This window comes from Cnephaeus nilssonii (genome assembly GCF_951640355.1).
Source record: "Cnephaeus nilssonii genome assembly, chromosome: 18".
In the NCBI taxonomy this organism is placed as follows: Eukaryota; Metazoa; Chordata; class Mammalia; order Chiroptera; family Vespertilionidae; genus Cnephaeus; species Cnephaeus nilssonii.
Genome location: NC_137089.1, coordinates 44,940,306 through 44,952,972, shown reverse-complemented (window position 1 = coordinate 44,952,972; position 12,667 = coordinate 44,940,306). Strand labels below are relative to the sequence as shown.

The 12,667-nt window shown below is 43.1% G+C and overlaps 1 protein-coding gene across 1 annotated transcript in view; it reads left to right on the top strand.

Moving 5' to 3' along the window:
- FBXO32 (F-box protein 32) overlaps positions 1-3,018 on the top strand; it is a 33,065-nt gene extending 30,047 nt beyond the window's left edge. The window contains exon 9 of the mRNA XM_079796136.1: positions 295-3,018. Coding sequence (XP_079652262.1) covers positions 295-384 — 90 coding nt within the window. The 3' untranslated portion in view covers positions 385-3,018. The remainder of the gene's footprint in view (positions 1-294) is intronic.
- Positions 3,019-12,667: the final 9,649 nt, after the last annotated feature.

Genomic DNA, 12,667 nt, shown 5'->3' with positions numbered 1-12,667 from the left:
CTGGGGGGAAAAACTTCCAAAGACCATAATTTCCTTAAACCTCCCTTTAGGTTTATTTTTTTCTGCAACCCACCCACCCCCAAATTCTCCCATCTCTGCACACAAGTGCACAAGCGTGCGCTGGCATGCGTGCGCACACACACACGCGCACACACACACACCTCTTTAGTGTTTGCAGAATTTATGGCATTCTTGGCAGAGGGATGTTGTTTTGAGTTGGGCAATGCCTTATGGTGCTCCAAGCCAACGAGATGCTTCTGAGAACTCAAATCTGACCTTGATGTTCCTTTGCAGGGCACCGACCACCCGTGCACAGCCAATAACCCCGAGAGCTGCTCCGTTTCACTCTCTCCCCAGGACTTTATCAACTTGTTCAAGTTCTGAATCACAGCCCAGGACAACACTTCCGAAGGGCTCCCTACTGATTGGATGTTGGGAATACAGAGTTTGGACACTTCATTTGTAAATAGTGTACATTTTAAACATTGGCTCGAAGCTTCTGAGATAAGTCACGGAGAGGACATTGGAGGGGAGAGACAGTCACTGGCTGGGAACTTAAGAATATGGACTTCTCATTAGAATTGGTATGGAAAGCAGAAATACTGTAAATAAACTTTATTTTCCCTAACAATTTGCCAGCAAGACTATAAGGGCAGGAGTTCCGTGTCATCGGTGAAAATGGAATTCTCTTGATGGTCACGGGAACTCCTGTATATAGAGTTCCTCAGAGATGCGGAAGAAGAGGGCAAAACTCAAATAGAAGATAGAACACGCTCTGTTTACAATGTGAAAATGTGTTTAAAAAAGAAAGAAGAAAAACTGCAGATGAGAAATCCCTGGGCTTTTGGGTTAGATTTTGGGTTAGCTTTGAAGAGGCAACGGAAGTACCACCCATCTTAACCCCCCACGGGCACACATAGGGCCTTATCTTATGAAGATATCACACAATAGTCTACCTCGGAAAGCATACAGCGATCTCTCTGACACAGTGCGTCGTCCAGTAGGCAGTGTCTGTTCGTCTCGTTTTCTCATCAGATAAAAAGTGATTGAAAATGGGCAGGGGTCTTGGAGGCAATCCTCATGATGCTCCTTGGGAAGAGAAGGGGGCAGTCTTCAGAGTTGCCTCTCTACTAGAACAACCTCAAAACATGCAGGCCTCTTACCCTTTTGTGTCATAGCTCATTCAGGGCAACAGAAGGCCAGTTAAAAACCAGCCCAGAGGATGTCCTATCACAGAAAAGATAGAATTAGTCGCACCCTGCTGTGAAGACTTTCTTATTCCTGTTTAATTTCTCGGCATGTCTGCTTCCTGGGGCATCTTCTCAGATAAGCGTCAGTGTATCTCTGTGGACTGGTTGGAGCCAGAGGGCTGATAAAGGCCTGTGAAGCAGGTTTGACATGTCAGTGAAACCCTTCCTCTTGATGGGTGATGAGCTGAGGAGCTTTCTTTTCGTTACGCCCCACGTCTAAATGTGGTCGACCTGAGCGAGGGCTTCTTGCAGGATGATAAACTAAAGCCTGGAGTTCCAGCCCAATAGGGAACAGAGAGGCTTAGAGTTCATCCTAAACATGCTTTGTACCCCAGGGGATCTTGCTAGGCCAATACCAGTAGGTAACTGCGTGGGAGAAAAGTCTCAGGATGTCATGAGTTCATTATCAAATATTCCTGGGATAGGGTGGGGAGTGTTTTCGTTTTTTACTTTTTATAGAACTTTGCTTTTCTACAATAATGTACATATTTTTGCCATTGTATTTGCTTTGCCTTTTTTTTTTCCTCTTGTAAATAAAGTTGCCACCCTGCATGTGCTTGAAAAATAAGTGAAGCAAAATAGGAACTTGGTTCACATTCACTCTGAGAATCAGTGAATCCTTAGGGGTTGAACTTGGGGTGACCTGAGAGGGGAGAGATGGCTAAGCATGTACAGAAACAAGCCCAGGGACCAGCTAGTGAGGCAGGGCCATCGCATGCCCTTCCCTCAACACGCAACTCAAGGACCAGCATTTGGAAGAGAAGCCAGTTGTTAGTTGATGCTCCTCACTTTGCAACGTTGGTGCCCACACCAGGGTTTCTCAATAATTTTTTCATGATCACCCTCCAAGAAGAAAAAATGAAATTGAATTTAAATTCTCCCTAATGAGAAAAATTAATTAAACAAAATCTTATTGGGTAATATTGAGCTCTGGAGCGGCACAAACCATTGTAATACCGAGAGGTATTGCTTGCTCTCCTCTCTCCGCCGAGTCAAGGTCACATTGAGAATGCAGGGTCTACACTGAGGAATTTAAGAGCTCCCATAATTCAGACAGCTTTTCTCAAATGTCTCGGCTTTCTTAAAGATGTGGGGTCAGAGCTTTGGAACCTTTGACCTTCTGTAATTTTAGGGTTAGGTGTTCGTGGCCTTCCACATCTTCCCACCAACTCGTGACCTCTGACCCTTCATGTTGATCAAGGAGGTGGCAGCTCTTGGGCACCTTCAGGTTTACAGTCCCAGAAATGTCACCTGCTCTGGACTATCGGCACAAAGCTGGCGAACCAGCCGCGGTGGGACTGTCCGCAATGCTCATGCTTGCTCCAGGCAAGGTGCGTGGGTGCAAGGCACCCCCTCCCACAAGTGACAGGGTTATGGTTTTCTGAGATGTTTGCCTAGATGGTGTCTCTGGGCTCTCCCACCTCCTCTGGCGTCGCTGGAGGTGGTGTGTGACCGTCAGGAGGAATTTTTAAGGAAAAAAGGAGAAAGCGACATTTGTGGTTCTCTTTCCGTGGAAGAGGAGAATAAAAAGGACATGGCAGGTGCAGAGGGAGAGGGAAAGGAATAGAAATGGCATCTCTTGGGAGCTGTGGTTTGTGTGAGGGCAATGGGGACGGACATAGCTGTCACAGAGCATGTGTTGGTAGCATGAAGCGTGTCAGAGCCTCACATGTAAGTAAAGTGAGGTAAAAAGAACATTCGTGTTCCCTGGGCACTAATCATCTACAGAATGTCTAGGCAAACCCTCCTAGGACAACCCCACCTAAAACCACAAAAAAACAAGGAATCCCTGTCTCAGAACTGCTGGCCTAAAAGCCAGAAGGGACATGACAATGGAAATGTACTCTCTTTGCTGTACACCCCAACCCTGTGGAGTAACATTTGACATTGATGGCAAATAGGAAGTAATTTGGACTTCCAGAAAAGGAAAGAGTTTTGTACAGAGTAGTGTGAGCAAATCCACAGGGATGGTACCATTTGGTCCAACTCAAAGGTCTGTGAGCAAGAGCCTAGGCTTTCTAGAGACTAAAGAACAGCATTTGAGGAGAGGAGAATATGCGAAGCTTAGGAGTGTTCACTTTATAGCAAGATCCAGAAACAAGTGTAATGACATCTTAAACTAGACTGGGTTCTCACTCAACGCTGTTCCTTTGAGCAGATGGATCCGTCTCGTGGGAGGGCCAGTGGCAGAAATTTCACGGTGTCAGTTGTGCGGTGACATTTGTTTCATGATGGTCAATTTTATATTGAAGTGGCTCAGAGCAGATATTTTAGGTGAGCTGGGTTTACACTGCAAAACTCAACACAAGCACGGGCTTTGCTTGGCGGTGGTGAAGTAAGGCAACGAGTGTGTATTGCATTATTGCCACAGCTGTCATCTTTTGTGGATTCAAAAACTTTTTCACAACGAGCTTGCTATTAACACAGGCTCCTTGTTCCCGTTGTTTTTGTGGGCGAAGAGAAAGAGTTTGGAATTTCATTTGTCTGAGCAAGGGGTATGATGTACAAGAAGGTCAATCATTTCAAGACGTGTTCAACGGTATATCATCCTTAGCGCTCAATACAGAGTTTATCATAAAATATGCACCTGAGTTTATATTTTTCTGCCAGGCTGTAGGGCAAAATGTCTTCCTATGCAAATACTCTATTTTATGTGTGAATTTTTTAAACTGTAATTTTATGTGTGAATTTTTTTTCTAACTAAACTATATCATCAGTTTCTATGTCGACATCTGTTGTTTTGTGTGTGTTTTTAATCTGTTTCCAACTCTCTGAGTCTGTGAACCATCCCTCTGACTGGATGCTGGCCTAAAATCCTATTAGTGTTTAAACAGACCTCAGAGATACCCTGAACCTCCAGGCAAATGCAGACCCGTGACTCTGATATATCTTGGGCCCTTGGTGTCTTCAACAAACAAGATTGTAATCCCTCTAAATTCGTTTTCTGTAGATGCTTTCTTCTCTGTTTTGTTAAGGAAAGTAAACCCTCCATGGTTTTCCAAGGGAAGGAAAGTCTTACCCCAGACTTCAGTGCTGGAAGGGAGGTTAGAGATGTTGAAGTCTGGTCCTCCCTTTGCCTCAGCCCCCCTGGTACTCAGTGACAGACCTGACCATAAACCTGGGATGTTCTGAGGCCTTGACCTTTCTGTGTGGCTGGAGACACGTGAAACCAACATGAGTCTTCTCAAGACCTTCACTGAGGAAGGCAAGCATGAGGGTCCAGTGTTAGGCATCTGGCTGTTACTTTTCCAAACATTTTAAGTCCCTGGTTCTTCCTGGAGAAATTCAGGAGCCACTTAAAATTTTTACAGACCTCTAACTCTGTTGTGAGTACAGCATTCTAATGAGTGCAACCTGCTGGCCACAAAGTAAGCAGCATGTTTTGGCAAATTCATTGTCCCTGGGTACTTGCATTTTAATTATAAAAGTGGCCCTAAGACAGATCATAGCTGAGCAGTCAGCTTGCCTTCTAGAAACTGAAGTTCTGATGATTGCCAAGCAGGCGTTTCCTCTCTCCTTAAACTAAGAGGTATATCTGGTACATTTAGTCCACCCCCTCCACCTCCCTGTCCTCTGGTGCCTGCTGTGGAGCCCATCCTGGGAGCCTCTATCCCCGTGGAAGTTTGCTCTCTGCTAAACCTCATCTCTACTAAGCAAGGGGGGGTTGTTCCATGAGGCAGCAAGGAGCAAGGAACCACAATATTCAAGTCTTTGTCTGCTGGACATTTTTCAAAGTGTCCTTGAACTCAACTCAGCAAACAAAACTTCCTGAAAAACCTCTCAAAACTTAGGCCCTGCTCCATTTGGCCAAAAATGGATGGCTGCTCCAAAACTCTGAACTTTCTTGAAACTCCATCTGCTACAACATTACTTCTGGAGTTTGAACGTGACTTTTTCTGTCTTCGAGTATAGAAACGTTTGTTTAATTAACGATACACAAGTCTGTTAAGCAGAAGGCTCCAAGCGGTGTTCTACACTTGAGAACTCCTGGCGCCATCTTTATTCTACCAAGTGCCAATCACCCTGGCTCAAGGGGGAATATTCAAGTCCATGTCCTGAGCTTAGACACTTTTCTTTTTTAATGACAAATAGTACAGGGGGTTGAACATTGTAACTAAAAGGATAAGGTTAGATCAATTACATGCAAAGATGTTCATTTAATATCGTGTGAGCTGAGTCCATCTGTATAAATTATTTGCACCCTTTTCTTGCATGATGAACTGACTTTTTTATAGTTTGTACCAGACGGTGGCATATTTTTGTAAAACTTTTTGACACTGAATTGCAATAAATGTTTTTCCAACAACACACACTGGTGCATTTTTGGTATGTATCAATTCAAGTTGGCTTTTTATCATACTGAGTGTGTTTATCTTTTGCCTTGCTAGGCTTATACGCCTTCTCCCAGAAACTTCTCATTGTTGTAAAATTTCTAGGAATACATAGGAAAAGAAGCTCGCTGCTGGGTACCAACCTGAGTCAATAATACAGCATTATGCTTACATGGGATATTTCTACTTGCTGTTTGTATAGTACAAAGATTAGGGAATAATGAACTTTCAAGTCGATATCCATTTACTCACCAACATCTAATGAATAACTACTATATGCTAGACTCTGCCAGGCACTCGGAATAGGAAGATGAACAAGACTCAGATGGTCCCTGCCTTAATGGAATTTAGGTTCTAGTGAGAAAGACAACAAAAACAAATAGGAAAAAATTAAAATTTGTAGTAAGTTCTATGAAGGGAATAAAGAAGGGGCTGAGGCCTGAAAAGTGAGAAGGACTTGGCCCTAGAAAAACAAGGGCATGAGCATTCCAGAAAGAGGAAATGGCTTGTGCAAGGTGCAGATCATGGCCCTGCCAGACAGAGACCACACTTACCCCTGTCTCAATCTCCTCAACTCCAAGATGATGATAATCACTCATTTCTTATGGTTGTGGGGGTCAAGTGAACTAGTACATGTAAAGTACTTGGAGCCAGGCATATGATATGGGTTCAATTTACATCAACAATTATTATTCCCTGAGTCTGAAAAGGGGGTAAAAATTACACTGTGTTCTAAGTTGGGTGTGATTTGCTCAGGTGACTTACTTGTGGGTAACTGTCTCGGTACATTCACTCTGGAACGTACCCTGATCCTGCCACTAACTCTCCACCACAAAATGACATAAGATGTTCATGAGAGGTAATTTTTTTAAATTTCCACCAGGATCACAAAATTTCACCATTTCAGAAATAGGCCATGCATTCTTTGCTCAGGCTGTTCCAACGTGCCTAGAATGCTGTTCCCCTCCCCTCTGTCTGGTAAGCTTCTATTGCTTGTAGGGCCACCTCCTTGCTGAAGCCTCCTCCAAGTAAATCTAATCTCACATAACATTCTAATCCTTTTTGTGGCTGTGTCTAGTACCTAGCACAGTGCCAGCGCAGAATGAATGAATAAACCACACATCATATATTCATTAAATGCTTTTAAAGTCTCAGTTATAACCACACACTTACCTTTGGCTAGAATGAGAATCAGCATGAGTTTATGTATATAGCTCCTCAGTTAAAAACTAATAGTAGTTGATAAAGTAACAAGTGTAGAGACTCAGTATTCATTAAAGTTTCTTTTAAGTGCAACCAAGTCTTTACAAGTCTAGTAAATTTTCATACAAAATAAGAGGGCCTTCTTTTACTGTTTGAAAAACTCAAGTTGAACAAACCAAAGTTTCTTAAAAAAAAAAAAGTCCTTTAACAAACTTAGTAAAAATTCCTTTAAAAATTTTAAAGCTGCAATTATAAATCTAATGAGTTTGCTTTTTTTTATAAGCACTTCAAATACCTGCTCAGAGAAGCTTTAACCCTAATAAGTAAAACACTCCCAAATAAAATTCATAATTTATAAATTTAATAGCTTAAGCATAAATATATCTCTAATTTTCTTTAAAAAAAAACCTCTAACAAGGTAAAATTAGTAAAAGTATTATACCTTTCCACTTAAAATCACATCTTACACTAATTATTATTTTAAATGGACATAAATCATGCAGCTGTGGTAGGCAGAACAATGGCTACTGAAGATGGCCACATCCTACTCCCCAGAGCCTGTGAATGTTAGGTTACATGGGAAAGGGGAAGTGCAGGGGTGATTAAAGTGGGCACTTTGAGATGGGGAGATCAGCCCGGCCTATCTGGGACGGCCCAATGCAATCACAGGGTCCTTAAAAGTGGAAGAGGGAGGCAGAACGGTTTAAGTGATGCAATGTGAAAAGGACTCATCCCACCATTGCTCCCTTTGAAGATGGAGAAAGGGGACCACGAACCAAGGAATGAGAGCAACATCTGGAATCTGGAAAGCGCAAAGGCAAGGACACGGCTTTCCCCTAGAGCCACAGAAAGGAACGCAGCCCGCCCAACACCTTGACCTAAGTCCAGTGAGATCCTTGTCAGACTTCTGAACTTCTCGTGCATTTGTGTTCTTTCAAGCTACTAAATTCCATGGTAATTTGTCACAGCGTAACAGGCAACCAAGACAGTGAATCTGACAGATTCTGCAGGGTGCCCAGCAACCCATCTCTACAAAGCTTTTCTCTATCTATTCAAATTTCCTTTCAGACAAATTCCCACTGGCCAGAGCTCTGTAGACACATGATAGATAGATAGATAGATAGATAGATAGATAGATAGATAGATAGATAGATGACTGATAGATAGATGGATGATAGATAGGGATAAACATGCTGTTGATTCTATTTCTCTAGAGAACCCTGACCAATATGAGCTCCTAGAAAGAGAACAAGGGCAAGGACAGGCTAGAGGAAGGCTTCAGAGGGCGGAAGGGAACACAAGAAAAACCAGAGGGAGAGCAGAATCCAGTGGCTGTAGGAGGCCGTCAGCCAACTACCACATCCTGAGAAATCACATTTGGCAGATGCCAAAGAGTAAGTACATCCAAACAGTCCTCTTAAGCCACATGCAAGTGTTTGAGTGGCTCCCCTTCTTCGTACTTTTCAAACTTGCATTCAATTGTTTTGTTTACGTCTAACTATTCAGTTTTTCTTTATTGCAAAACTATTCCCAGGAGCCCTGTTCCCTTCAAAGAGGCAGCACAGCACGGCACGGCGATCAAGGGCACAGAATCGAAGGGGCCAGTGAAGGCGGAGGCAGAGGCTGACGTTACGCACCACAAGCCAGGAACCCCACGTCCTGCCAACAACTACCAGGAGGTGGAAGAGGCCGGGAAAGACTGCCCTACGGGCTTCAGAGGGAGCATGGTCTGCTGGCACCTTGATTTTGGACTTCTGATCTCTCGAACAGAGAATACATCTCTGTTGTTTTAGGCCACCAGGACTGTGGTCATTTGTTACGGCAGCCCTAGGAAATACTATCCTACGCCACAGTTTGGGGACTTAAAACAGCAGTAATTTGTTATTTGCCCTGATTCTGTGGCAATTGGGGTTGGGCTCAGTGAGGTAGTTCTGCTGGCCTTGCTTGTGTGTGGTCATTCATGTAGCTGCAACGACCTGGTGGCTCGCCTAAAGCTAGAGTGGCTAACATGGCCTCACTCGCATGTCCCAGCCGTGGTGCTGGCTGCCCCTTTTCATGTGGTCTCTTGTCCCTCAGTGGTGTAGCTTGGTGATCCTTATGTGGTGGAGGCCACATTCTAAGAGGCTAAGCTGGAAGCTGCAAGGCTGCAGGAGGCTTCATCTGAACGCATACAACGTAAGTGCTGCCACGTTCGTTAGTCAAAGCAGGTCACACGGCAGCCCAGCTTCGCAGAGGAGGGAGGTAACCTCAGGCTCTTGATGGGAGGAGCTGCAAAACACTGGGCCATTTTAATCTGTTACAGCATCCAACAGAAAAAGTAATCCTATCCTCTTCAATCTTCACATATTTAAGCAGAAGTCTTGTCATTCCCAGCTAAAAAAAAATACCCATTTTACTGGCAGAGAAACTGAGACCAGATTAAATTGACTCCTTCAAAAAAAAAAAAAGAGCAAAGGCTCTGAAGCCAACCTGCCTGGGGTCAAACCCTACTCCGCCACTTCCTACTTGTATTGGACACTGTGCCAAACCTTGACACCCCTTATGCCCCTTATCTGTAAAACGAGGATGATGACAGTGCCTGCATCGCAGAACTGCTGTGAGGAGTAATAGGGTTGACGCAGTTCATGTGATTAAATACACTTTGTGTGGTGAGAGCAGTGGTTAACACATAGTAAACTTGACAAAAACATTTCTTACATGGATCACAAGTCCACTTTCCATTTTATTTTTGCATCATGTGCTCTAGGCAGAAAAACCATGTAAAAATCACTGTCTATAAAAAGAAGCATAGTGAGTAAATCCATGACCCCCTCAAATTGTTTAAACCAGTGAGTGGTCTCTGACCATCCCATCAGTAAATAATTTTTAAGCATAAACCCAATATTTGTATATTTATTTATCTATGCAGTATTAACTAATTATTAACTAAATATTAACTAATATTTCAAAGCATAATGAACACTTAAGAGTCATTATTAGTAGTGATAAATATAAATCCACATTTCAAATAGTTGTGATCATTTTGAACTTGCTGGCCAATTTTTGGTCAGATCTCATTAGCTTATCATTCACACCGCAGCCAATGAGGAGGCGAGCTACAGATCGGATCTGAGCGAGACCTTATAAAATAAACCAGGCTGAGGCTTGGGTACTGGGGTGAGACTGCTAATAACCAATAGGAGCTGAAAAGCTGCTGCAGAATTTGACCTGAAGGTCATCAAGAAAGCCGTTCCCATGGAAGCCCCAGGAAGAGCCAGATAAGATTGGGAGCCAATACTGAAAAAAAAATTTTTTTTTCATGTTTACACCCCAAACTGAGATTTCCCAGTAAGCTAGTTAGAGCCATCATATTTAAGAAACCTACACATTAATGGGGAAGAGGCAGGTATATAAACCAATTAATTTTCATATTCTATAATCAGGTATACATGAGTTTCAGCAGAGACACAATAATACTTAACTTATATCGAATAGACTTTTCTGTGTTTCAATTTCCTCATCTGTAAAATGGGAATAATACCAGCACTGACCTCATAGGATGGTTGGTTGAATTAAATGAGCTATTTTCTAGAAAACTGTGCCTGGTGCAGAAGAAATAGGACACGTGTTAGTGTTCAATACTGTAGTTATTATTGTTACTTTTATATTGAATAGGTAGGCACTGTGCTTGATTAACCCAACAATCCTAGGAAAGTGTACTATTTCTTATTCCCAAGTTACAGAAGAGGGAAGTGGGCACAGCAGCAGAGGGATTCAAAATTAGCCTGTCTACATCCAGAGTCTGGGGAGCGTAGGGGTTAAGAGTGGCCAATTTTGCTGGGCACTTCCGGGAATGCGAAGGCGAAAGTACTTTTTCCAAAACAGCAACCGATAAAATGGTAGTCCTAAAATAACTTGCAACCCAAAAGCCCGGCTCCACGCTTTTTTAAAACATTTGCATGAATTCTTCACTCCTGTCACAATTAGAAAAGACAGAAATTCATCATGAGGCCCTGGGCATGCAGCTGTGAGCTCGCTGGCCGGTGCCACTGGCCCATCCTGACGTGTTGGTCCTTCAACCCCACAGCCCGCTCTCCCACAGGAAGCTGTGTCCTGCTCCTCGGCCCAGGGCCTGGTTTGGTTTTGGATGCCATTCCCTCCCAAGAGGAATTTCAGGTCCTCAAAGTGTAGCCTGGGCAGGCTATGCCTGCTCTCCGTGTTTATATAACCATCCATCCCAGCTCCCAAACAAGGGATGCTGGTGATGAGTAATTACAGGCTGGCTGGCCCGTCACAGGGGAAAGAAAACACGGGTAATAGCTCCATCTGCCTGTGAAATCCAATCTCTCTCTAGAATCCCAAGAAAGCTCCTGGAAAAGGAAGCACCCGGCCAGGTCCCCTAGCACCACCATTCAAAACATCAATTTTTATTAAATTAACAGAATTTGGCTGCCCCCAAACTAAGCATGACTATGGCCTCATGAATGACATCATCACATCTGGGTAGCATTTTGTTAAATGGAGTGCCTCCTATAAAGTCCCCAGCCATATCAATAGCTCCTAAACGTGTTCTTGAATCAAGAACAGTTAGAGTTCAACTTGAGAAGCATAAAAAAAGGCATGTTCGCTAATCCTTATTTGTGCATCAATCAGGATTTCAGACACCAAAACCATGCTTCTCTTTCACACACTAATAAATTGTGCGTTCCTGCCCACTGTTCTCATGGGGGGAGGAGAAGGTTCCAGTGAAAGGAGTTAACGCAGAATTAGGTAGACAGGGGGCAAGGGGTAGAAGAAGGAAGAATCCTGGAGCTAGCTGAACCCATACCAGCTGTTAATTCAACTGCATTTTATCAATTCTAAGATGAACATTCTTTTCACACATTTATATACATATATAATTTTTTAATTGATTTCAGAGAGAGATAGAAACATCAATGATGAGAGAGAATCATTGATCGGCTGTCTCCTGCACGCCCCACACCGGGGATGGAGCTTGCAACCCGGGCATGTGCCCTGATCAGGGATCAAACCGTGACCTCCTGGTTCATAGGTTGACGCTCAACCACTGAGCCATGCAGGCCAGGCCTCTTTTCACTTTCAATGCTTGAATTCAGACTGCATCTTACAATCCATGGCATCTTAGATTCAATGAAACACAGACTCATGATTGAAACACATGTAGCCCATCAATCCTACTCTTAAGTCTCCCCCTGATCGGTCCCCTCCTCTCCTTCTCCACTGCTTTCTCCTCAACCAGAGCCCTCAGCATCGCTTGCCTGGAAGTTTGCAAGAGGTGCATAACCTGTCTCCCTGACTCCTTATAATTCTCAGACCAGAAATAAAAATCATAGTGGTATCCAATTCACATTTCCTAAACTGGTATTCCATGGAATACTTCCCTGGGAGGTATTAATGAGCCTGTCATGATGGAAGACCTCTGTGGTCCCATAACTTTGGGAAACTCAGCATAGTATATCCTCACCCTGTGTAACACTGCCTATGGATTGTTCAGGGACTTTTTAAAAATGTGTTTTCAAAAAAAAAATTATATGTTCAAAAGAAAATATCAGACAACTTTACGGAAGCAAAAGATAGACCAAGTAAACATGTCAAATCTATATGCATTTTTTGTCACACAAATTTATTTGGGACTAAATGTTGATCAGAGCAATAACCTGAAAACTTTGAAGTGTGATCACATTCCTTGTTAAGAGAAGCTAATATAATACATGTTTTCAAGTGGCCTTTAAAATCTAGGGGGAAAATTGTGTTAACTTTACCAAGGGGCAAATGTATTCTAAAGAAAAAAAGGATCTTTCTTCCTGCCATTGAAATATAGCTTCCCAGCATTTCTGGAAAAGCTACCAACAAAGACAAAAAATTAGGTTTCAAAGTAGTCAT